This window comes from Dasypus novemcinctus, chromosome 9, assembly GCF_030445035.2.
Source record: "Dasypus novemcinctus isolate mDasNov1 chromosome 9, mDasNov1.1.hap2, whole genome shotgun sequence".
Classification (NCBI taxonomy): Eukaryota; Metazoa; Chordata; class Mammalia; order Cingulata; family Dasypodidae; genus Dasypus; species Dasypus novemcinctus.
In genome coordinates this window covers 98,228,139-98,253,563 of record NC_080681.1, presented here as the reverse complement: position 1 = coordinate 98,253,563, position 25,425 = coordinate 98,228,139, and the positions used below count along the sequence as shown (strand labels likewise).

Genomic DNA, 25,425 nt, shown 5'->3' with positions numbered 1-25,425 from the left:
GTTTAAATTACTCTCTACTTAAGTTTGTGTTTTTCTTTTAAGGATGGGCATAATTCTAAAAATGAACTACAAAGGGTTAATTTTTATTAAATGTATCAACAACCTTTGTGAAGTGGTTATTAGAATATGGTAAATGACCCCAAAGTCTATTGAGGTGAGCTTGAGAAAAAAAAGAGAGGAGTTTTGGAACAAGTGCCCATGATGAGAGAAGAAACTTTTTGTGATATTTTTCTGCTTGTAAGTATTATCAAATCAACTGTATACATGCACTATTTCCAACCATGATTTCAAAAGACATGCATGTCAGAGGAGAGTGAAATATTCATATCTTAACTGAGTAGACGATTTTAAACAGTCCAGTTTTTTCCTAACATTGTACCATATCTATCATCTGTTGGTTAATTGTTACTTTAAAACTAAACATTACTTTGGTAGCCCAGCTACATTTTGCAATTCTGTGCACGTAAACACTGTTCTTAAGAGGTTTAGAGGGTGTATGCAGTCTTTTACTATAAAATACTAGATTTGGATTTTTGTTTTTGTTTTTTTAATCTTAAGTATTTATTGACCTTCATTCACATATAAAAATGAAATTTAAAATTAGACATGGCGGTTCCCAAGCTGCTGAAAGCTTTTCTAAAATATTAATTTTCAAGTTTTCCAGACAATTATGAAATTGGTTGAATGTGATGAGAGGCACTCTCGTGCACTCCCTCTTCTCTCCCAACCCCTTCCTCTCTTTCTCCCAAGTACCTACCAGCTTGGCACTAACCATGTGAAACTCAAAGTTCTGAAACATCTGAAGAGATCTCGTCCTCAGAAAGCCAACTCATTAGAGGTGCTGTCCGCACTGCCTAAGGGAACAGCAGCTGCATTTGTCTTTTTTTTCTTTTTTGTATGTCTTTGAAGGATACAGAGGCCCCATTCCCTCCCTCAAAAACACAATAATAATAAAACAATAGACCTACTTACAACCACCCCTGCTGCAAATTAAACTTTATTTTAACAAAAAGTTTAGTAGTTCATGTAAATAAAATGTTAATACAGGGTGGACCATTCATTCCTGCCTTTTTTAGGGAGGATTTACTTCCATGAGGCAAGTCCTAATGTAAGATGTCCCTGAAATGGCCTTCCATATCTGCTGTCTCTGAGTTTTTTGCCTCAAGAATTGTTGAAAGCCATTGCTATGCTGTCTTGGGGGCATTATGCTGCTGCCACTGCTACTTGGGTTCATACAGTATCTGCAGCATACTCCAATTTGTGAAACTTCCAGAAAGTTAGCAAAAAAGTGTTGTTTTTTTCCTCCCTCCCTTTTGTAAACTTAGACCTGGTGTTACCACATAACTCGGCACTTTGGAAAGTCTCTTAAATTTTGCTTAAGTCTCCCATTGTCTCTCTTTGGACTTAGCACTCAGAGAGGATAAGCAGAGGGGCCTGTTTACCCTGTTAGGTGGGGAAGGGTAACATGAGCAGGGCTATGAGGTTTTCCACTTTGTATGGCAATCTGTCCAACTGATTTCCAGAGCTGATTTTGGCCTTCTCAACTTGTAGGCTAGCCAGTCATTAATGGGTTACATAGGAAACACAGAAATAAAGCAAGATCAACTCAGAGCCTTTTTAAAAGGCTACCATCTTTAATTTAGAGAATTGGCTTGGACTTTGTTGAGGGATGCTCATGAAGGGACTCCTGGGAAACATCCTGCATCTCCCCCCAAGCTTGGGTGAGGTGACTTGCATTCCCAGTGCTTCCTCTGCACCACTCCATTGGAGTAGAAACCACAGTTTGTGGGGTGGTTGAATTGGCATCCCTGAGTCCCAAAAACCTTAATTTTGACTTCTCTTTTGGCAGACTGAGGGAAAATACAAGGATGATCCCGTTGATCTCCGCCTTGATATTGAACGGCGTAAAAAACATAAGGAAAGAGATCTTAAGCGAGGTAAATCAAGAGAATCAGTGGATTCCCGAGACTCAAGCCACTCAAGGGAAAGATCAGCTGAGAAAACAGAGAAAACTCATAAAGGATCAAAGAAGCAGAAGTACGTAAACCTCTGTCACCCCATTCAGACTCTTTGTAGGGTCTCTCTCCTGTCCCTTTTGGGCTGTGCCCCAGACCTTCAGAACCATAGGGCTTTGGGTTAGGAATGATAGCACCTTGTGCAGTTTCTTCTTTTATATAACAGTCAACTGGGACCCTGTCTTAATTTGCCACAGTTTGCTGATGTAAACTACCAGAACCAGGCTGGCTTTTATAATGGGGATTTTATTTAGGGTAAAAGCTTACAGTTGTGAGGCCATGAACTATCCAAATGAAGGCACCGTTAGAGGTGCTTTCTTACCAGTTAGCTACAGGTAATCCTGACGTCCTGCCTTGTGATCAGGCATATGGTAGGGTTCCTTTCTTCTTGATCCTCTCTCTGGGCTTTGTGCTTAAGCTTTGGGTGCTAGTGATCCTTGAGTCCTCTCACATAACAGGGTCAAAAAATGGCAGCTTCCTCTTTCTCTCTCTGTCTCCCTTTATATAAGACCCAGGAAGAGGGTAGAGATCCCTCACTGATGTAGTCCAATCAGAAGGCCCCACATCCACAGGAATAGATTAATTAAAAAACATAATCTTTTTCTTTTGGGATTCATAAAAGAACTTCAGACAGTCATAGGCCCCTAGGTTGAAAACAGAACTTTCTTTATCAAAGTATGATCCTTGTCCAAAGAAGGCCTCCTAGGAGAGCGGCAATTAGTCTGGCTATAGGGATGTTGTGGAGAATCATTTAGAAATTCCTTTTGCAGTTGTTTTAGACCTCTGCGTGTGTTCTCTGACGTGTTCTTTCTCATCACAAGTCTTCATGCAGAAGTTATACTTTAAAAATGGCTTAGAGTCATTGTTAGGTAGTAACATTGTTTGGCCACAGAAATAGGGTGGAACTAGATAGGGCAGGGTAGTTGCTCTTATATTTTAACCTGGTTTCAAAGACAGTTCCAAGAGAAGTGTTCCAATTTTTTTTTTTTTTTTTAAGATTTATTTTTATTTATACCCCTCCCCTCCTCCCCAGTTGTCTGTTCTCCGTGTCCATTTACTGTGTATTTTTCTGTGTCTGCTTATATTTTCATTAGGTGACTATAGGAACTGATCCTGGGACCTTCCAGGGTGGGTGAGAGGCAATTACTCTCTCGCGCCACCTCTGCTCCCTGTTCTGCTACATCATATTTTCTCTCCTCTGTGTCTCTTGTTGCGTCATCTTGCTGCGCCAACTCTCCGTGTCTGCTAGGACTCCTGCGCAGGGCGGCATTCCTGCGCAGGGCGGCATTCCTGCGCAGGGTGACATTCCCACATGGGCTGGCACTCTGCCTGGGCCAGCTCAATGCATGGGCCAGCTTGCCTTCACTAGGAGGAGGCCCTGGGCATTGAACCCTGGACCTCCTATATGGTAGGAGCTCAATTAGTTGAGCCATATCCGTTTCCCCGACATATTCTTTAAACAAAGGTAGCATTGTTGAACTTTGTAGGACAAAGGACCTGATGATTTTATATATACTTTTGACAGTTCCATAACTTTTCAAACATGCTTCATTAAAAGGAGAAGAGTTGAAGCCCCACCATACCTTGTAGGAAGCAACACTCCTGCTGTTTCTGAATGTCAACATACTCATTATCCATTTTCTTATAATAGCCCTTTGAGATAAGTTGAGTGGTTTTGGTGTGATTCCTGTTTTGCCTTTTGAAAGATAAAATAAAAACTAAGCTTAGAATGACTTGTCTGAGATCACACAAGGATGGGCTGGCATCAGACCCATGTATTCTCTTCTACTTCATCTCATGTTCCACTGTGTTACTTAAGCATTAGAATCTCTCATAGCTCTCAGGGCTGATGATGATAAGAAGACCTGATACTTTTCAACAGGAAATGGAAGTGGTGGTACATAAAGACCTCAAGGCTGCTGCTGGAGGAGGAGGGCAGAAGCCCTTTAGCATTTCAGGGTTGGATTTGGTTATCTAATTCTGATTTCTCTCCCTGGAACACCTGACTCTACTTCTCCCTTGCTGGGTGACCTTGAACAAATCCCTTGCAACTCTAATTTCCTGTGATTTGAGGCAAGAAAAAAAACGGTAGAAATGATCCTGTTCTCATTATCACACTACCATTTATAAGAACTCTTTCTGATGTAACTGAAGAATGTCTTACCTAAGGTAATGATACAACTAGAGCCAGCAAGTGGCAGTGTTGACATTATTTTTGTAAACCTTGAAATGACACTGATTTCCAGTGTTTCAGTGTTACACATCTGAGTTATAAGAATTTTGTGACAATAACTTAGTATTTGAGTTCTGAAGCTTAAGTGTGTGTGTGTGCGGGGTGGGGGGAGGGGGGGGCTACTTATCAAGTAGAGGGGACAACAGATTACAGCATTTACCCGATTCGGAACCCATGTCTATTCCTGAGCTGAAATATCTGCCATCTTAGAGGTAGCTGGTAGCCTTCACCTACCACATCACCTACCACATGCCAGAACTGGCACCCATCTCTGCTACAAAGACAGTGACTCATCATATTAAGCTAATTTGTCCTAGACTATAATTTCCCCCAGATGAAGGGTTTCTTCAGATCCTAAGCTTAATAGCACAACCTGTTAGGACTCAGTGGGAGGTGATTGGTAAAGTAGTGGTAAAATTAGAGCTAGGTTTGAACCCAGGTTCTGTTCATCCTGTCATCTGAGTCACCCATTTATAAAATGGAGGCGACTGTACTGAATAATTATAGTTGCCATTAATTCATTTATTGCATGTCTCTTATGTCACTGTAAAGTGTTAAAACACATTTATTTAACCTTTAGAGTAACCCTGTAAGACAGCAATGTTATCCCTATGAGACGTACAAGTAATGTAAAGCACTAACATGGTAATATATAAAGCCGCTCTGGCCCTGTATCAGATCCAGGGTGGCTCTTAATGCAGTGGTAGTTTCCTTATCTCTTTTTAATTCATGCAAGTGTATATGACTGAGCTCTTAGAGGCCATGACCTTGTTTAGTTTCTTCTGCTGTATATGTCCCGTGTTCATCACAGCTCAGGCATAGATGTGTCACTGAACATGACTAACAGAATTGGGAGGAAGTTCCCTGGGTCCCTTGGATGGACAAGTTGGGGGTGAGTTGGGTAGTTTTAGGTTGCTTGTCTTCAGTTTCTTCATTACAGCCTCACTCCTGATGGCCATGGGCCTCCATCCATGATGCTCCAGCCAAGGGCCCTATCCTCAAAGCTTCCGTGACTTACCTGGCTCTTCTGTCTTCACAGGAAGCATCGGAGAGCCCGAGACCGGTCCAGGTCATCATCCTCTTCCTCTCAGTCATCCCACTCCTATAAAGCAGAAGAATACACTGAAGAGACAGAGGAGAGAGAGGAGAGTACCACGGGCTTTGACAAATCAAGATTGGGGACCAAAGACTTTGTGGGTCCAAGCGAAAGAGGAGGAGGTCGTGCTCGAGGGACCTTTGTAAGACCCTGCCCTTCCCCCTTTCTCCAAGTCCCTTGTTCCCACTAATTCTGATGATATTTTTTATTAGGGCACCAGTTTTGCTACCTTTGAAATGAGTAATCCAGCCTACAGGCCCTTCTTCTGTCCCCCAGGCTTTCCATTTTTACAATAATTTTTCTGTCCATAATCACTTAGCTAGATCTTCCCCTCTTGTTGACTCCTGTGTAAGGGGAGGACATGGGACCTTGTTTATCTTCCATTCAGGCTATCACCTTGAGATGTGGTGAAAGGGAATGGCTAGAAACCAGTCAACAATCATATGATGGGTGAGGGGGTGGGGGTATATGGGCACCTCATGTTTTTTTTGAATGTAACATTAAAAAATAAAGACAAAAAAAACAATCATGATGGAAAGGCACCTGTCCATTCTGTGCTAGAAAGATGTTTGAACAGAATGCAGGAAGTTAATTTTTGTTCATTCCTAACATAGTCCTTTGTTCCTTCCACACCCCCACATTTCATTGCCACAGCAGTTTCGAGCCAGAGGAAGAGGCTGGGGCAGAGGCAGCTACTCCGGTAACAATAACAATAACAGCAATGATTTTCAAAAGCGAAACCGAGAAGAGGAGTGGGACCCAGAGTACACCCCCAAAAGCAAGAAGTATTACTTGGTACGTGTTTGGGGATAACTAGGAAGGGCCAAAGGGCCTTTGGCACACGTGGTGGCTGATCCTAAGGCCTTAATTGTTCTCTCCAAAATGGTGATTAAATATGTGTGCACACGTATTTGCTCATGTTGGGGAATATGAGCTTGGTGGGTGTTACAGTGGTGGCTTGGGTGGGTGTTCTCTGGAGAGGTAGTGTTGGCCTTGAAAGGGTTTAACATCTAAGGTGTTATGGATTCCCAAGGTAAGCAAGAAGCTCTTGCCTTTTTCATCTGTGAATTTATTTAACTGCTCATCCACATTTTAACATCCTTCTAGCCTGATAGAGCCATAACTCTCCCCTGATTCTGCAGTTCCACTCTTGTCACTCCCAGTGCAAGATTGACAGTGAGGAAAAACAGCTCAGAATTTCTTTGAGAAAGGAAGTCTGTCTCCAAAATTAAATGCTACTGGGGCTTCTGTCATCTAAGCTGTTGGTCATTCCCAGGTATCTCTAGGCCTCCCTCCTGTTCTCAAGTAGGCACTTCTCGGCTGGTTTACCTGACTGGCCGATGAGTGAGCTTTCTTCACCTTGCTATGTAAACAAATCCAAGCAGGTGTGACTCTTGAGTGTCATAACTAAGGTAAACTTGTAACTGAGTCTCCGTCACTCACCAGAAAGGCTGGTGTGGACCTGTATTGTCCCTTGTTAAGCTAGGAAACAGGTTGTTGTGTGGATGACTGCATAGCCACTTGGGCTCTGAGGCACCCAAAGCAGTCCTGACCCTGTCTCTAGGGAAATGTAGTTGTCTGGGCCCAGGACAGGTCCTGGAGTGGAACTGCTAGAGGGGGAAGGATTAAAAGCCACACAAGGCCCCCTTCCCCTGACTCCACCTGCCACCCTCATTCATTTAGGCTGGTAAACAGACATAGCCCTGGTAAGAAGCAGCTGGCACTTTACCCAGGCTGACCCTAGTAGCTTAAGGCTCTAACCTATGTGAGTGTGTGAGGGGAATGGGGACAGGCAGGAAGAGCTGGGGCCCAGCTCTGTATTTCAAGAATTGCTTCCTCTGACTGTTAGCAACCCAGATCAGGCATAGTTTCATATTTTGGTGCGATTGGCTTTCTCAAACTCGTGCGTTTGAGAGATGCTGCACTAAGTAATGTAGTCAGAAGTTTTTAAGCCTCTTTCCTTGTTTTCATTGTGCAGGGGTGGAGGTGATGTTAGGGTAAATGTGAGAATTAAGTGAGAGAATGCTTGTAAAGATCTTTTAGTTCAGTACTCAATGAAGGTTGGTTTCGTTATGATTATTGTAGAGCCCAAGTTACTGCCTACGGGAGAAAAATCCCAAGGCATCCAACTGAATATGCTTTTGGCTTTATATTGGTGGCTTATTTTGGAGTAGGGGCATAGGAGAAAGGCCGAAGGAACAAAAGGCTGGCTTGGGGCACACATCCTTTTGGCAGAGACACATTTGGATGGGTGCCAGAGAAGAGGGGGCTGGCCACTTCTGTACATTCTGGCATTGATGACAGCTTTTTCCTTTCAGCATGACGACCGTGAAGGTGAAGGCAGTGAGAAGTGGGTGAGCCGGGGCCGGGGCCGAGGGGCCTTTCCCCGGGGTCGGGGCCGGTTCATGTTCCGGAAATCCAGCACCAGCCCCAAATGGGCCCATGACAAATTCAGCGGGGAGGAAGGAGAGATTGAAGACGACGAGAGTGGGACAGAGAACCGAGAGGAGAAGGACAATTTACAGCCCACAGCTGAGTAGGGGCCACTGTGATGGGAGCCCCTGCCCAGGGGAAAGAAGCGCTGGGAAGATGGCTGGTGAAGAGCTAAACAGAGAAGCCTCAAAAAGATTCTGAAAATCCCCCACCCCCCACCAGCCATGCAGAATCTTAGAACAGCCGAAAGCATCCCTGGCGCTGCGTCCCACTGGACAGAGGAGGCCGGCCATGAGGCCTGGGGTCAGGCCCAGCTCTTCAGCAGAACACAACGCATTGGGCTTTAGCTGTGTTTCTCATTTGTTGTTGGTGTGTGGGGTGGGACCTGGGGTGGGGAGGGGAAGAGCCATGCTTGGATTTTGGTTTGTTCCCCATTAGAAACCAACAGTTTTGTTCTTAATTTCATTTTATTTGGAGCTAAGAGGACTAATTTTGATTATTTTCAATCTCTTCTCCCCTTTCCTGATTTTAAAAGCCCTTTTTTTAGGTATATGTAGTAACATTAGCAAAAAGATTTAATTTGGGCAACTTTGATTCTTAAAACAGAAAACAAAGCATGTGAATAAACATTGAAGTGTTCACCTCAGTTTGGGACCAAACTGCTTGGATCTTTGTAAAAACCGGTTTTGTATGTCGTGGAGGAGTTCAAGGCCTTTCTCACCACCTTGTGTTCCCCTTTTCTGCGCAGCCATGTATCTATCACATGGTGTTGCTCTTAACCACACCCCCGCCCCCATCTTTTCTGATTTCTTCTGGGCTGGGCTTCCCATCCTCCACCAGCACCTCCAGTATCCCAGACTTCCTAGTCGTGCTGATCCTCTCAGCAACTGGGTGGAAACTGGAGGGTGGTTTCTGGTCTGTTTTCTAAGAAACTTCTGAATTCTATTATCTTTACAAATATAAGATACAAGAAAATAATTTTTTCAATATTTTTTATTAATCTTTTTATAAAATGAAAAGAAACTCCTATGATTGATTAAGGAAGGTGGTTGTGGTTGGGTGGTTGTGAGTTTTGTGGGGTTTTTTGGTTAGGTTTTTTTTTTTCCTCCTTTTTTTAAAACCTTTAACTCGTTCTCAGATGTTTGGGGGGGTGGGGGGGACACATTCTCTTAAACTGGGTCCTTGTGCTTGCCTTCTGGGGAGGCGGTCCTGAGCAGGTGAATCATATGGCATTATGCATATGGTATATGCGGACTGCACCCATCTCTTTCCCTCATCTTTGCCTAGGGTTGTTGTGCTACTTTCCCCTTACTTTGCTACATTTCTATAGAGTTAAGTTGGTTTTACTTGAATGATTCATGTTTGGGGGGGGATGAAAAACACCCTTAAGACTTGTTTCAAACTCCTCCTGCAAATAAAAAAAAAATAAATGAAGTGGCAGACGTAAATGGGCTGTGGTCATTGTCACCCTGTGTCTGGGGGGTGGATAGTGGATATTTCCCCACAGCAGTTTCAGGGAACCCGCAAGAAAGTGTGTGGAGCCTGGGCCCAGATTGTTGCTCAGCCCCATCCTTCCATGCCCTGCGTGCACTCACCTGTTCGCTGAGGGGGCCCTCAACCATCTCTCTCCCGGCCAGTAACACCTCATTCCCACCCCAAGTACGTTTGTTGCTTAATCCCAGTCCGTGGAGCACGCTTGGAGACGTTTTTTCCCTCTGGTGTCATGGGCAAGGATTTTGGCCTCCTCGGGTGGGGCAGGGGCTTCTGCTTACCACTGACCTCTGGAGGATTACCCCAGAAGCCTGGCCCCAGGTGGGCCCTGGCCTTCAGCCCTTCGCTAGCTCTGGGCTTGCTGTGAGCAGGTAGCTGGGAAAACTTTTTAAGTTCCTTGTTCTGCTTCCTACCCCACCCCATCCCCAAGGAAAATTCGAGGTGTGGAGGTGTTTCTTGAAACCACTCTAGGCTGGGGTGGGGTGACCTCTCCAAATGGGGTCTTTTGCTCTCCTTCCTCTTCTGGAGAGGGAGATGCACCTTGTAGAAAAGCGAGATTTGAAGTCTTCCAGTAGCTTTCTGTCCTCCATGCAAGCAGCCACCACCTCCACCCCAGGATTTGAGCAGTTCCTGCCTCTGGGAGCCCCACCCTGGTATGTTCCTCTCCCTACCTTTTCTCCTGCAACTAAAAGCTTGCAAGCTGGGAAATAGGGTGGGCAAGGGAAGGCTTCGTGGGTGGGAATTTTGGGGCCAAAATTAGGAGAAGGGAGACAATGGGCAAGGCAGAGTGTGGATATTGCTCTAGGCACAAAGACCCTGGGGTCCCTTCAGACCCTTGGTTTGGGGGCCACACCTGCTGAGCCAGGCTGACCCCTCGCCCACACCCACTCCCAGCACCTGGGTGCTGCCTATCGGCTAGTGTCTGCCTCCTTTGCTTCCGAACCACGCGGCCTGCCCCACCCTAACCGGGCGGGCCTGGCATTTGGCCACTGGTGATGCCACATGGTCCTATGTCCCTACACTGCCGAGCTCTGGAAGGCATCCTGGAAGCTATGGGTAGGTAGAGGGATTTGTGTGACTGCTCTGAGCCACCTGTAAATATAACAAATTCCACAATCACTACCGCACTCTCGCTGTCCTTTATATGGAGCCCGGGCCTTGCCTGGGGACGTGCCCTGGCCAGTGTGCACCAACTGGGCCTGGCTGAGCCGTGTGCCCGTCCGGTCCTCTGCCCGCAGAGGTCCTGGCCCTGGCTGGATACCGCGCACAGAAGTTTGACCAGCTGAGCCTGGCGCCCCGGGGACGTGAGAGCCCGGCACCGGGCTGGCTGCGCGGAGAGTTGGGGGGCTGCTGTGGCCTTTTCCCCGAGGTCCTGTTGCAGGTGAGGCCGGGCCGAAGGCGGACCGGGGGTCTCAGCGCACCGCCAGTGAGCTGAGCGCCCCCCGCCCCTCCCCTCCCCTGCCTTCATTCCCAGGAGAGTCCTGAGAAAATGCGGGGCGCCGAGAAGGCGTGGAGACCGCGCTGTGCGCGCCGCGGCGGTGAGCGCCAGGGCCCGTGGGCCAGTGCGCGGACCCCACGCGTGGAGGCCGATCCTTCCCTGCGGTGGCCGGGCGGGGCTCTGGGCGGGGCCGCGCAGCGTTCTGTGGCCTGTGATTGGCTCTTGAGTACAATGCTCAGGCAAGAGGCGGGGCCCGGAGGTACTAAGGGGTGCGCTCGGGGTCCACCTCTCCCCTGCGTAGCGGACCGGGAAAGCTGCTGTCCTCTCGTCCGACCCCAGGTCACCCCGCCAAATATCGGGCGCCACAAAGATGGTGCAAAGTGAACTTCAACTACAGCCCGGAGCAGGCGGACGAGCTGAAGCTGCAAGCTGGGGAGATGGTGGAATTGCTAAAGGAGGTGAAGAAATGAGGCGTTGAGCAGTATTGAGGGAGATAATGGAGCAAGTGAGGGGTGCTGCAGAGATGGGGAAGTGGGGGAGCAAGGGAGGAGGGTGTCCTCGGGCAGAATGGCAGAACCAGGGGTGTCAGCCTTCCACAGCCCCTTGGGGCATCCTCCTCCCCTCCCCAGACTAAGGACGGCTGGTGGATGGGGAAGAAAGACAGGCAACTAGGAGCCTTCCCATCCAAATTGGTTAGACAGTGGGCCCCCAAGTGAGACCTCTATCCTGTGACCCTGTCAACTCTGTGACCATATTCTGCAAACTCCAGTGACCCTCTCCGGGCCTGAGCCCATATCACACACACACACACACACACACACACACACACACACCCTTCGACCCTCTCCCATCATCTAACCTGTGAACTAGCAACTCCCCCTCTAACTTTCATTCTCCCCTACCAGGCCTTGGTCACCCAGACATTCCTGCGGTCATCGCTGGTCCCCAGCGGCCTCCCAAGGTAAACTGGAGTGGGCTGGGCATGGATAGGCTGGTTCCCCTTAGGGTGGACAGAGGCTCAGCTTGTTCTTCCCTTCCCTGCCCTCCACAGCTGAGTCACCTGACCTATGACAGCCCTCCAGACTACCTGCGAACAGGTGAGCACTCTGTCAACAGGTTCCCCGGTGCCCGCCCCCCCAAGTGACACTGACCTGGGAGAGGGGGAACCAACGAGGAGGCTGATGGGATAGGGAGTGGCTGACGGAGGGATGGTTGGCTTCAGTGGATTGCCCTCCTCTCAGTCTCCCATCCTGAGACCTACAGGGTCCTGTTTGACTACCAGCCTGAGGCCCCAGACGAGCTGGAACTGCGCAGGGGAGACGAGGTGAAAGTACTGAGGAAGGTGTGAAAGGAACAGGGCAGGGGAAGGCTTAGGGAAGGGGGTTCTGGGAATGGATGGGAGCAGGAGAAATGTGCTTGGGGGCCCTAATTCACCTCCCCATCCCTTCTCTCTCTCTTAGACCACAGAGGATAAGGGCTGGTGGGAAGGAGAGTCTCAAGGCAGTCGAGGAGTTTTCCCAGACAACTTTGTGCTCCCACCACCCCCAGTGAGTACAGACCCAGAGCCAGACACTCGGTGGGAGGGCTGAGCTAGTTTGAACAAAGTTGGGGGTTTTGTGGCTGGAGGGGCCTAGGACTTCCTGGAAACAGCTATGGGTTTATGGCAATTCCTGGACCCAGCTGGAGGGTCACCCGTAAATGAGGGTAGACTTGAAAGTGTGGGGACTCCTCCTCAGATTCTCATGCTTCTTTTTTGAATAGATCAAGAAGCTGATCCCACGGAAAATAGTATCTCGGGACTCAGGTGGGTGCCCTGGAAGCCTGGGATTTGGGGGGGGAGGCATGCTCTCTGGGAGGTCTGCCAGTTGAGTTGCAGTCCCCCCCACTCAATATACCATCACCCTCCCCTGTGGGTCAAGGCCTGGTAGGAATTTATGTGGGTCAATGTGTGGGAATATGCCAGTTTGTATGTGTTAATGTGTTACTGTATTTTGAGAATGGGGCTGTCAGGGTACATGTACTTGTTCATTTTATGAAGAAATGTATGGGTCTATGAGTCTGTGTCCGTGAGACTGTGTGCAGTGTAATGTGTCCGATGTCAGTGCTCAGTTCTGCATGTGTTCATGTGTCATCTATCTTTTAACAATATTTGGCACATGCCAAAAACCTACATAACATACGTAGTATAAAGTATGATAAACTCATAGTCTATCATCAAAACCCAGGAACTAAAACATGGCCAATAGTTCATGTGTTCTCTCTCCCATTCAGTTACTTGCCCTACCCCAAAAGTAAACACACTCCCGAATTCTGGGTTTATAATTCCCTTGAGTTTCAAAACTTTCTTACTTATGTATGTGCCTAAACAGTGTATCACTTTTTATTTGCGGAGCTTGTTTTAAACTTTATAAAAATGGTATCATCCTGTGTATAATCTTCTGGGACTTGCTTTTTCAATCAACCTTATGTATCTAAGATTCATCCATGTTGTTGTGTGTAAATGTAGCCTATTTATTTGCTCTGCACTATAATATTCCCTGCAGGGAATATACCACAATTAATCTATCCAGTTTCCTCCTAATGTTGGACATTTTAGTTGTTTCTCTTTTTTTCTATTGCAAATAGTGCTTCTATGGACATTCACGTGCATGGTTTTTTTTTTTTAAAGTGTGCAGTTTCAATAGCTTCCTTAGGGTCTAATCGTAGGAGTGGCACTGCTAGATTAAAGGGTATGTGAATGTTCAGCATTTAAGAGATAGTCACATTGGTTTTGAAAGCGACTGTAACCTTGAACACTCTACCATCAGTGTATTAGCAGTTCTATTGGTCGACAGCCTCTTTAACACTTGATATATTATCATATTTCATTGCTTTTGTGAATCTAGAGGAAACTAAAATGACATCTCATTGTGGACTTGATTTGCATTTCCTTGATTACTAAATATTTGCAGGAGTTTTTGTTTTTTAATTAATTAATTAATTAATTTCTCCCTATCCCTTGTTGTCTTTTACTTGCTGTGTCTCTCTTCCTTGTTTCTTTAGGAGGCACCAGGAGCTGAAGCTGGGACCTCTGATGTGGGAGAGAAGTGCCTAATCACTTAAGCCACCTCTGCTCCTTGCTTTGTTGTGTCTCTCATTACGTTTTTTCTTTTTGTGTCTCTTGTTGTGTCAGCTTGCTGTGCCTGCTCGTTGCAACAGCTTGCTGTCTTCTTTAGGAGGCACCGGGATCTGAACCAGCAACCTCCCATATGGTAGGCAGGAGCCTGGTCACCTGAGCCACATCCACTTCCCTGTAGAAATTATTTATACAATCTGAATACTAATCCTTTAGGAGTTTTACAATCTGTAAATATTTTCTCTAAGTTTGCAGCTTGTATAAATTATGTTCTTTGATGAAGAAACATTCTTCATTTTTAATTTTTTGGGTTTTTTGTTTGTTTAAACAATCTTTCTCTACCCTAAATTCCAGAAGACAGTTATATGTACTTTAAAACTTTTAAAGTATTGCTTTTCATATTTAAGAGCATGTAAGTAGAATTGATTTTAATGAGTTAGCCAATTATACCTCTTTCCATATGGACAACCAGTTGTCCCAGCATCATTTATTGAATAACCTCACCTAACTTCACCTTTCCTCACCTATCTGTGATGACATGTCATCTGTAAAATTCATGTATGTGGGGGTCTATTTCTGGGCCTTCTATACCATTGATCAATTAGTGTATTTCAGCATCATTAATACAATCTCTTAATTGCTATAGCTTTATTAGTTTTGATCTTTGATAGGACGTGCCCTCCCACCTTGTTCTTTAAGAATGGCTTTGGCTATTTTTTTTCATGACCAAAACATTAATTAACAAAAAATTAGTACAATAGAGAAAATAATAATAACAAAAAAAGAAATTAGAAGTGGGATTCAGGGTAGAAAAATTGTAAAAGCCTTGGTCCCTAGGAGACCAACACTCAGGCTGAGCTGGCCTTAGCCCCAGCCCCTTCTGAGTTTTCCCTGGCTGCTGGCTTCTCGTCTTCCCCCATGAGACAAATGTGCTTTTCCCAGAATACATTTAGTTCTTTTACGTTTGCCTGAAGCTACTATGTTAGTGTCTCAGTAATCTTCTGTATCTGCTCCTTGTTGGTTTCGGATGTTTCAAGTGTGTGACGTCACTTAGCAATCCAAATGGAAATACTGAAAGGGCAGTTGGATATGAGTCTGGAGCTCAGGAAAGAGGAAGCAGGTAGAGATGAAAAATTGGGAGTCATTTGGCTTATAGATGGTATTTAACTCCATGTGACTGGGTGCGATCTCTTAGTAAATGAGACAGAGAAGACCAAGAAGTGCTAGAGAGGGTTGATTAGGAAGGGGAAGGCCGTTGCAGTGGTCCAGGGAAGAGATAAGGTCTGAACTAGGGAAGCAGCCAGGGGCACTAAGAAGGAGACAGGTCTTGGAAGTGTGGAAATAAAATAGGCAGGACATGGAGTCATCTTCCTGGCAAAGCCTTCCCTGACACCCAGCAGGCTAGGTGTCCCTCTGAGGGGCTCCCATGTGGCACGAGGGTGGTCAGAATATGATTCATCTGTCTCTAATCCCCTGTGCACAGCACAGGACAGAACCAGTGACTGTTGAATGAACAAATGAATGAGCACATGACTCTTCTCTTTTCCCTCCCAGTTCCTGTTAAGGAAACCAAAAAGACGATGGGCAAAACAGCCGTTCCTATAGTCAAGAAGCTAGTGACAGCCCCCACTGGGCCCAGCAAAATCAAGTAAGGAGTAGGCTATGGGGGTGGGAAAAGTGGGGGGAAGGTACAAAGTAAATGCCCCCACACCCAGGGGCTGATGAAGGTATGTTCCAGGACACCCAGTGGGGAGAGTCAGAAGCGCCCCTCCCGTGACTCAGGTGAGGACTGCCTCCCTCCAGTGGCGGGGAGCCTTGGGGGATAGGGGTGGGGTGGTGCTGAGGGACATATTTGGGAAGAGACTAAGGGTCAGAGTAGGCCTGGGCCCCTAAGGTTCTTCTCCCATAGGTTCCAGCAGCAGCTTCCTCAATGGGAGTCTTGGCTACCCTGGCAGAAAGCAATCAAAAACTCAGGTTCCCCAGCAACGTTCTGCACCCGATCAGGTGAGAGGCCCTGAGACATGAAAGTAGAGAGGATGGGGGTGGAGTGGGGAAAGGAAAGTGGGCAGAGTCTGGTTCCCAGAGATACGATGTGCAAAGGTGAAGAATCCCAGGCAAAGGGGAACCAGACCGGAATCTTCACTGTGTTGAGCCCTCAGTTGATACCCAACCCCGTCACTACAGGGGGAAGAGCAGAGCAGCCTGGCCAAGGCCGCCTCTGTGAATAAAGCCCCTGCTCTGGACAAGACCCCCAACCCAGAGAAGATGCTGTCTCCAAATAAGGCCATCACCCCAGAGAAGACCCCGACTCCTGACAAAATTCCCACCCCAGAGAAAACCCCATCTCTGGACAAAGTCACCACTTCAGAGAAGACCCCAACTCCTGACAAGTCCCTTACCCCAGAGAGGGTCTTTTTTGTAGATAAGGCTTCTGCCCCAGAAGTCCCACCTGAGGATGAAGCCCCTTACTCAAAGATGACCCCTTCTGGGAATGAGGCCCCTCCGCTAGACAGCGTCTTCACCCCAGAACAGGTGCTCCCTGAAGAAGAGGCTTCCACCCAAGATGATACTCAGCTCCATCATGCCTTTTCAGAGGACGCCCTGCAGGCGGCCAGGTCCTCTGTGGTCAAGGAGGCTCAGTCCCAAGAAGAGGTCCACATACCGAAGGAGCCCTTGCTCCAGCCTCACTCCCCAGAGAGTGTTCTCTGCATGATGAACCATCCCTTGGATAAGAGGGACAGCTCCCCACTCCAGCCTGAGCCCAAGTCCAAGCCCAAGTCCATGGCCTCCCTTGAGAAGCCCCACCCACAGACAGAAGCTCCAGCCCTCCAAGAGGAGGCACCAGTGAAAGATGAGACTACCCCAAAACAGGAGATGGCCTCGAGAAAGGAGGTTCCCCCTAAAGAGGAGATGCCCCTGAAAGAGGAGGTCTCTCCCAAAGAGGAGGTACACCGCAAAGGGGTAGCTCCTGCCCCAAAGAAATCACATCCCATCAAGCAGACTCCAGATCCCCAAGAGACTCCCTCCCTCAAGTCCGTGGCCCCACAAAGTCCCACCAAAAGCAAGGGTCACAGCGTGGACGTAACGAGTCTAAAGGGCGAGATGGAGTCTCTAAGGAGGTCGCTGGAACTGATGGGGGTGCAGCTGGAGTGAGTGGAGTCTAGGAGCGGGAGTGGGAAGAGGGGGCGGGGCTCCAGGCCTGCCCGTTCCTCCTCCTCACTACCGGCTCTGGTGTATGCAGAAGGAAGCTGACCAGCATCTGGGAGGAGCTGAAGAACGAGCGGGAGAAGCGCCTCTTGCTGGAGGTGGGCGGGATGTGGGCCCCAGGTGGGTGGGCGTGTGTGGGGAGCGTGCTGACGGGTGGCTCTCCCCTGACGCCCTCGCCCTACTAGGTTCAGATGGTGCAGAAGACGCAGAAGTGCCCGAGTCGGGACTCCATCCCCGCGGAGACGCAGACGTACTGAGGACAGACCCGGGAGGGCTCATGGTCCGCCCTAGAGGGCCAGATGGACACATGGCTTCGGCCACCCACGTCCTTGTACAGGACTTGGGGAAACTCGTGAAAGTAAACTCGCCTAGTGTGCGCACCGTGCCTGGTGGGTGAGGCGCGGCGGGGCGGGGCCTGCGCGGCGGGGGCGGGGCCAGCCGGCGCTCGAGGCCCTGCGCGTTCCTGAAGGTCTCTCCCGGGCACATCTGGCCAACATGTGGCTCCCATTACCGTTCCCAAGGCCTGCGCGCGGCTATTTTTATCCACCGGAAGGTGGGGGGGAGGCTTTCTCCTTCCGACGCCAGCCCTGCGCAGGAATCCTGGCGGGCTAGAGGGGCCCCGCGGGGTCAGCCTCGGCCCGCGGGGCCGGGAGGCCTGTTCCCTAGCCCCGACCCCTCCCGGTTGGCCCCAAGTGACCGTTCCGAGGGACCCAACAGGAACCCACCTCGGCCCCTCCAGAACTCCGCAGCCAGCTCAGGCACACACTTTTCCACTGGGGCTCACAGGAGCTTGGCTTCAAGGTCAGGGTCCCCCAGAGGCCTGGTGCGCGCGCCTGCGCGCTTGTCTTGTTGTACCGTGAACCTAGGGCGCTTGCAGGCGCAGGTGTGACGTGCTGCTCAGGCGTTTGCGGTAAGGAATGCAGTTGTAAGGAACGCCATGGTGATGTGTGTGTGAGCACGAGAAGTCACTAGGGTGGAGACTGCTGATAGCTCACGGTGGGTGTAGAAGTGTGTGCTTTTGCCGTCCAAGAGGTGAACACGGAGGCGTTGGGTGGGGGCACCGAGGGGGCTGCAGCAGGGTAAGCAGTGGAGTGGGGCCTCGGCCGGGGCGCCCCCAGCATAGAGGGTCCTGGGGCCGCTGGGGGCAGGGCTAACAGAGGGAGAGACGGAGTCACAGAACGCAGCTTTCATTGGTCACGTCACCTCTTCACCTGGGGACCCCACATCCTGCCCTCCCCCCAGGGACTTCGGCAGACTGGGGCAGAGTCTGGGGGTCCTGGCCCAATAGCACCATGGGGGCTGTGGAGGCGGGGCCGCCCTCACACCGGGTGCGGGAAGCCGAAAGGTGCGGGGCAGCGCCGGGCCCCTCCGAGTCCAGTAGCCAGAGTGCGCGGCAGCGGCCCGGGCCATCAGTAATAGTGCAGGCGGCCCAGGGTGCCCGCGGCCGCGGGGCCGGGCCCCAGCGTGCCTGTGCCCAGCAGGTCCGGCTGGCCGGTGCGCCAGATCTCCCGCAGGATCCGCTCGCGCTCCTCCAGCCGCTGCGCGCGCTCCAGCTCCTCGGCGGACGTGAAGACGTTGACGCCGAGGGGCCCGTCGGGCTCGGGAGACAGCTCGGGTCCCGGCAGCGTGTCGTCGGGGCCCAGCCGCGTCACCGTGTCCTCGTCGTCGTCGTCGTCCTCCTCCTCCTCCTCGGGCTCGAGGATGCTGCTGCGGGGGTCGCGGCGTGCAGCGGGGCCCCGGGGCCGCGGGCGGGGCGCGCAGGAGATGCTGATGACCAGGAGGCACAGGGTCAGCAGCAGGCCGAAGCAGACGCCCAGCACGAAGTAGAGGCCAAAGCTCTCGGGGTTAGCTAGGGGGCGGAGGGCACAGGTCACGCCGGGGGCCGGGGCGGGAGGGAGACATTCCTTCTCGAAAAGGCTCCAGGTTGTAGGTAAGAGGGCAAAGACCTTCACCCAATTCCAAGGGATCTGAGGGAGCCGCCCACGGCGCCGGGGGGGACGGGGCAGTGAGGGTGGGGAGAGCTGGGAGTAGGTGACTGGCCAGGAGGTGGGTATGCTGGCAGGGTGGGGTCGGAGAGGAGCAAGGAGGGGGCCAGTCTCCCCGCGCCCTGGCGGCTGCAGCGCTCACCGCGGATGTGTGCGTAGGCCGCCAGGCTGTTGCTGAGTAACTCCATGTCCCTTCTGGGGGCGTCCATACTGCTCTGGGCGGGTAGCTCCCCGGTCCGCCTGCGAGGGCAGCAAGGCCAGAGCCGGCCCCCCAGGTCAGGGCTGAGTCCGGCCCTGCGCGCCGCTCGGGCAGCGCCTCTGCCGAGGAGCAGCCCCAGCTTCCACCCAGTTGCGAAAGCTTCCCTAACTTTGCAGCAGGCCTGGGCCCGATCTTGGGGGGTGGGGTCACCTCCCTGGCCCGGTCGGCCCTCCATTCTGGGGGGCAGGGGAGAGGGCCGCCGGAGCCCCCGCCCCCTTGCGCCGGCTACGCCTGCCCGGGCGCGGGATGGAGAACAGGGACGCGGGCGCTTCCCCCACTTCCTTGGCGGCCTCGGGAGAGGTGAGGCCGCCTCCCTCCCCGCATCCCGCCCTCCCGCGGGGACCCGCCGGCAGGGAGGCCAGGAGGCCCAGGCTCGCTCACCGTCGGCGCCCCGCTTCCCGGCGAGTCCGGCGTCTGTCCCGGGGGCCGCGCACACGCCGGGCCGGCCGCTCCCGCCCCGTCCGGTCCTGGCCGCCCCACCCGCCGGGCTCTGCTCCCAGGCGGCGGCAGCGCGGCCCCGACACGGGCCGATGGACCAGCGGGCGGAAAGTTTTCTCCGAGGAAAGAGGAGGGATGGGGCGGGGCGGGCGGGGGAGGCGGGGAGGAAAAGGGCCGGGAGAGGAAGGGGAGAGGAGCGGGCGACCGGGAGGAGGGGGAGCGAGGCCTGCGGGGGCCGTCTGCTCCCCTACAGGAAACCGCCCGGGGCGGGGGGGGGGGGTGTTGCAGGGACCCACCCCCAGACTCCAGCAACAGTGACGATGATGATAGCGCCCGAGGAGGTGCCAGGCAGTGGGCGAGTGCCCCACCTACTCCTTCATTTAATCCTAACAACCCTAGCATGGAGGCACCACCACCCCCAGTTTGCAGAGAAGTAAAGATCCAATTTACCAAACAGGAGGACTTGAACCCCCTGCCCTCTGACCCTGAAGCCCAGGTTCTTACCCACTTCCCTATACCTTGCCCCTCCCAGAAGGCCCGGCCCCTCCTTCCCAGCCCAGATGCTCAGCCCCAGCTCCCAGCCCTTCTGGCAGAGGTCACCAGCCCCAGTTCCTCACCCCCCTTGCAGGAGAGGGCTCTCTGCCCCTCCTCCCAGGGCCCAGGCCTTGAGTGTGTCCAGCTGGCCAAGCCCTGGTCGTGCAGGGTTAATGATTATTGGACTCGGCTTGGAGCCAGGCCTGGGCCAGCCTTGCAGAACCCAGCGTGGGGCCTCTGTGTGTACACTCGAGCTCCTGTGCTCTGCCACGAGCCTGTGGCAGGGATGCGTTGCCCCCTGGCTAAACGTGCCTGTGCGCACAGTGCATTTCCACCCGGATTCAGGGCTTGGGCACGAAATGCACTGCCCTGTCAGTGTGCGCAGCTGGGGGCTTCTTGCCCGGACTCCCAGCACACCCTCCTTATGGGTCCCCCCTCCCAGTGAGGAGGCTGGGGTGAGGGGGAGGCTTTCTTGGCAGGAGTCTTAGAAAGGAGGAGGGAAGGAAGGGGGAGAGGAAATTGCAGGCATAGCTGAAGGCGCTGCCTGAGGCCTGTGGGCCAACGACCCCCTCCCTGTCCAGGCCGGAGACCCCCACTCTCAGGCCTGTGACTGGGTTCAAGCAGAGGGCAGATGGAGATGGGGGATGGACTAGGACTGACCCTGTGGAGATGGGGCGGGACTGGGTGACTGTTGGGTCTGCTTTGTGCGTGTGTGGGGAGCTATTTCTGCCCACATCTGTTTATCTGTGTGTGTCTTTATGTGGTATCTGGTTGAGTATTTTTGTGGAGGAGAGATGTCTGTGTGTAACTATATGGCGGCTAGTCAACAAATACTACAGCCTTCTCAGATAATGGGGACTCAGCAGTAAACAGAATGGGCAGCGATCCCTGCCCTCACGGAGCTGACACACTAAATCGGAGGATATTTTGGGTACAACTAAGTGGTTGGAGGATGATGGAATAGGGTAATGTGATGGAGAGCACCTGGAGGTGCGTCTGCAGGGCCCTGACTCCTGAGGAGGCGGCCACCATGCCAACATCTAGGGAAGAGAGCAAAGGACCTGAGGCAGGAGTGTCCTTGGCTTATTCCAGGGCAGATAGAAAACCGTGGGGCCATTGGATGTCATGTGAGCACAGGGCAGAGTGATGGGGTGATCATGAGGGGACTTGTGGGTCCTGGTAAGGACTTGGGAGCCCCCTGAGGAGTTTTAAGCAGGGAAGTGGCGTGGTCTCATGGCACACTTGGGAAAGTGTGTCCTGTGGCTCAGTGTAGGATGGGCCAAGCCGGACAAGAATGGAAGCAGGGAGAGCAGTGAGCAGGCTGGCGGCTGTCCAGGCAGGCAGGGGCAAGGGCTGGGACAAGGATGGCCAGGAGAGGAGGTAAGAAGTGGTCAGATTCAGGTGGGATTCTGAAGGTTGTGCCAACAGGACCTCCTGGGTTGCAGGTGGATGGGAACAAGGAATTTAGGGCCACTTGATTTGGGACCTGAGCACCTGAGGAGTACTTATTGGGGAGCAGGGTTTTGGAGGAATCAAGGTTTCATTTTGTATATGTTAGGTTTGAGATGCCTGGTAGCTATTTAGTGGAGATGTCAAAGAGGCATCGGGGCTGGAGATGGAGAGCTGAGAGTCCTCAAGTAAGAGGGATCACCTAGCGCGAGGGGCAGGGAGAGAAGAGGTCTGAAGCAGGCCCTGGACACCCCAACACTGGGGGGGGGGGAATCTCCTGTTGGTGAGGAAATCCTGATGGGGGGCAGCAGGGAGAGGAAACAGGACTGAAAGAGGCCATGCTCAGCCATGCTAAATTGGGTCGAGACGCGAAGATAAGGCCAGAATTCATCCACTGGGGTGTGTTCTCCATGGGTGTCCATGGGCCTTGATACGTGTGGACCTGCAGTTTACACAGGTCGTGTGTTCCTGGTATCGGTTATACATGATGTGCATAACATGGCAGCCATGCTAACACTGGCGTAGGCTGCAGCTGTGCTTCTGTGGTGGCTGTGTGCGTTGAGTGTGTCCCTTGGTTGCATGGCATGTCCCTGTACCTTTGTGAGGTCCACCTACCTTTTTCTTTGCATGTGTGTAGGGTTTTGAGTTTTGTATCCATCTTCTGTTTATCTCTGTGCCATGCATATCTCTGGAGAGCTCTACTTGCAGGCAAAGCTGTGTCTGTGTCTGAGTTTGCGTGTTTGTTTGGAGTGGGTCAGCTATGACTCAGCCCAGATCAAGTAGGTGGCCCTGCTGGTGCAAGGTAGGGGCTGAGGTGGTTGCTGGGCCCTTCAGAGAGGAATGCACAGCGCTGAGTGTCGCTTTTTCCAGGGAGACGCATGTGGCCATGCTAGGCCAGATGGGAAAGGTGGCAACCTTGCTGTGGAGCATTCCTGGAGGCCCCAGGGAAGTTACCTGTATTAGTCAGGGTTCTCTAGGGAAAGAGAATCAACAAGAGATACCCGTCGATAGTAAGATTTTATCAGGGTCTCTCACATGACCGTGGAGATGCACAAGTCCAGGTTCCGCAGGCAGGCTGTAACCAGGGCTCCAGTGAAAGTCCAGTGAAGGTCCTCGATGAGTTCTGGGAGATGTTGGCTGTCCAAAGAGGAGCTGGGAAATTCTCACTCAATGCTCTAACTTCCCCTTTTAAGGCATTCAACTGATTGGATAAAGCATCACTCATTGTTGATGGCCATCTCCCTGATATGTAATTGTAATCAGCCATCTATGATTTACCACTGCAGTAAAGTCAATGGTGACTAAAGTCCATAAATGCCCTTGTATTACAATTAGCCCAGTGCTTGCTTGACCAAACTACTGGGCACAATTACCTGGCTGAGTTGACACAATAGCCTAACCATCATAGTACAAGAAGCCTTTTGCCCATGGGGGCCGTCCCTCCTAGTCTGTGTGTCCTTCAGGCCACCTGCCTGTCTGCTTTCGGTCGGTCTCTCCCTGCTTGCCGGCCTGTTGGCAGGTCTGCTCAGACACCTGCTCTCCAGTCTTCTGGCTGGCATCTCTGCACATCTGCCACCTGCCTGCCTGGCTGGTCTCCCACCTACCCACCTACCGACCCCCTTCCCACCTCCTCCCTGCCTGTCTACCTAGGACTGAGCTGCTGCCTGCCCATCTGCCCACGTGTTGGCTGCCTCTCTGCCCTCCTGTCTGCCTCTGAGACTAGGAATGTGTCACCTTGGAAGACACAAAGAATGGTCCCAACATGAAACACAGGTAAATCAAGTGTTGACGAGGGGTCCAGCGCCTCTGGGAGGGGCCGCAGGGGCGCTGGTCTGGCCTACTCAGGGCCCGTCACAAAGCCCAGCACAGCTGGGCTCCTTCCCCCTGGCCGGGCTGGGGCTGGCCCCCGTGGCTGTGTTCCTGACACTGGAGCCTCACCCCGTTCGGAGGGCAGGGGCTGCCTAGGTCCAAGTGGGGAAAGGGGACTCCCTCAGGTACTCCCGAGCCTGCTCAGGCCTCAGCATCCGGCCCAGCTGCTGGAAAGGCCCTGGGGTAAGTTTGGTCACTGAGTAATAATAGTTAGGCATACTGAGTGAGCTCCTGGTACCTGGCCCTCTGCTAAATACTAAGCACACCCAACCCTTCAAATCCTCCCCACAACCCTGTGTGAGGCTCAGAGGAATTAAGGATGTTTGTGCAGCTACTCGGATGTAAGTGGTAGAGTCTGGATTTGAACCTCAGAGCCCATGCCCTTAACCATTCTTCCACAGGGCAGCTCTAGGTCCCCATGAGACCCAAGGCTGCCTTTTTACAATACTTTTTATTGCCCCTTTGAGGCTCCTGAAATGAAATTTATGGTTAATATACCAACCTCCACATGTAACTAAAAAAAAAATTATATATATATATATAAAATTATATATATATATATAGTTCTATAATATAAAGGAAATAAAATATAATGATATGTATTTAGTTGTGAAGTGGTCAGTTGCTGGGAAGGTGACAGCTATGTGTGCAGATTGATCCAGGAATATTGTGACAGGGTCAATGTGAAATGATGAAAAACTCTTGGCAAAGTTCCCCCAATTACCATGCCCCAACAGTGGACACAACAGAAAAGATTCCTGCTTACCATTTGAGTAGGAGAGAGATATAATAATCAAATATATAATGTCAGGTTGTGTTAAATGCAATGCAAAAAAGTAAAGCAGGGTAAGGGGCCTACTTTGCCAGGTGGATGGGGCAAGGGAAGGCCTGTCTAAAGAGGCGATGTTTTGAGCTGACACCTGAGAAGTGAGGGAGGGGACCATGCAAATGTCAGGGGGAAGAGTCTTCCAGACAGAAGAGCCAATGCAAAGGCCAAGAGGCATGCATGGCTTGTTCATGGTGTGACTGGAACAGAGAAGTGAGCGGCACAGACTTGAGAAGCAGCCTGACAGAGTTGTAGGCTTTGAAAATTTTTTTTTAAAGATTTATTTCTCCCCCCTCCCTCCATTGTCTGCTCTCTGTCCATTTGCTATGTGTTCTTCTGTGTCTGCTTGTATTCTCATTAGGTGCCTCTGGGAACTGATCCTGGGACCTTCTGGAATGGGAGAGAGGTGATAGTTCTATTGCGCCACCTCAGCTCCCTGATCTGCTGTGTCTTTTTGTCTCTCCTCTGTGTCTCTCTGTTGTGTCATCTTGCTGTGCCAGCTCTCCATGTGGGCCAGCACTCCATGTGGGCCAGCACTCCTGCGTGGGGCAGCACTCTATGTGGGCCAGCTGGCCACACAGGCCAGCTTGCCTTCACCAGGAGGCCCTGGATAGCAAATCCTGGACCTCCTATATGGTAGATGGGAGCCCAATTGCTTGAGCCATATCTGCTTCCTGGTTTTGGGATTTTTATTCTGCACGGGATGGGAAGCTATTAGAGGCTTGTGAGCAGACAGAGATAAAATCTGACTGTGGAAACTGGGCCTTTTCAGGGTCAGAGCAAGAGCAAGACCAGTGAGTCAAGAGATGGTGGCTTAGATGAGGACGGACACAGTGGAGGTGTGCGAGGTGAGCAGATCCTGCCCAGTTCTGAAGGCTGGGCTGGCCCACAGGAGGAGCAGTAGGCTGGACATGGGGTATGAAAGAGAGTCAAGGGTAACTTGGGTTTGGAGCCTGAACCACTCAGCTCTCGAGACGTCATTTCCTCACATCCTTTCCTGCTTCGGATGGCTCCAGCTGGCTTCTCTCTGAAACTGT

The 25,425-nt window shown here is 51.2% G+C and overlaps 3 protein-coding genes across 7 annotated transcripts in view; 2 read left to right on the top strand and 1 right to left on the bottom strand.

Moving 5' to 3' along the window:
* The window catches only part of THRAP3 (thyroid hormone receptor associated protein 3), a 67,760-nt gene extending 58,535 nt beyond the window's left edge, over window positions 1-9,225 (top strand). For 2 of the 4 annotated variants that reach the window (XM_023582728.3, XM_058303875.1), the window contains 4 exons: window positions 1,850-2,037; window positions 5,288-5,486; window positions 6,002-6,139; window positions 7,663-9,225. In XM_023582728.3, the coding sequence (XP_023438496.1) occupies window positions 1,850-2,037; window positions 5,288-5,486; window positions 6,002-6,139; window positions 7,663-7,884 (747 nt within the window). In that variant the 3' untranslated portion in view covers window positions 7,885-9,225. Of the gene's footprint in view, window positions 1-1,849; window positions 2,038-5,287; window positions 5,487-5,998; window positions 6,140-7,662 lie in introns of all 4 variants that reach the window. The other 2 variants (XM_004472252.4, XM_004472251.5) reach the window with 1 other exon arrangement.
* A 1,053-nt stretch (window positions 9,226-10,278) lies between these two features.
* Window positions 10,279-17,399, top strand: SH3D21 (SH3 domain containing 21). The gene is given in 17 exon segments (XM_058304725.1): window positions 10,279-10,324; window positions 10,507-10,649; window positions 10,743-10,806; window positions 11,046-11,164; window positions 11,336-11,397; window positions 11,399-11,418; window positions 11,612-11,667; window positions 11,758-11,803; window positions 11,948-12,048; window positions 12,167-12,253; window positions 12,468-12,510; window positions 15,376-15,469; window positions 15,560-15,603; window positions 15,731-15,825; window positions 16,006-16,970; window positions 17,063-17,126; window positions 17,214-17,399. Coding segments are annotated over 17 exon segments (2,121 nt in total). The 3' UTR covers window positions 17,286-17,399.
* Window positions 17,400-18,199: 800 nt separating this feature from the next.
* EVA1B (eva-1 homolog B) lies at window positions 18,200-20,622 on the bottom strand. Of its 2 annotated transcripts, none has more exons than XM_058303879.1 (3): window positions 19,654-20,622; window positions 19,156-19,253; window positions 18,200-18,795 (listed from the first exon to the last, which is right to left on the bottom strand). In XM_058303879.1, exons 1-3 carry the CDS (start codon window positions 20,110-20,112, stop codon window positions 18,438-18,440), a joined length of 915 nt encoding a protein of 304 aa, XP_058159862.1. In that variant the 5' UTR covers window positions 20,113-20,622; the 3' UTR covers window positions 18,200-18,437. The 2 variants fall into 2 exon arrangements, with proteins under 2 accessions (XP_058159862.1, XP_004472311.1); XM_004472254.5 differs by having other exon boundaries at window positions 18,200-18,877; window positions 19,654-19,964.
* Window positions 20,623-25,425: the final 4,803 nt, after the last annotated feature.

What these genes read in the sequence shown, in the direction of transcription:
- EVA1B (XM_058303879.1), bottom strand. Translation starts at nt 20,112, where the DNA reads ATGCTAGGGTTGTTAGGATTAAATGAAGGAGTAGGTGGGGCACTCGCC. An exon ending in CGGGAAGCGGGGCGCCGACG is followed by an intron (nt 19,254 to 19,653) that starts GTGAGCGAGCCT and finishes CTGCCCTCGCAG; the next exon opens with GCGGACCGGGGAGCTACCCG. An exon ending in GGCCTACGCACACATCCGCG is followed by an intron (nt 18,796 to 19,155) that starts GTGAGCGCTGCA and finishes CCTGGTCATCAG; the next exon opens with CATCTCCTGCGCGCCCCGCC.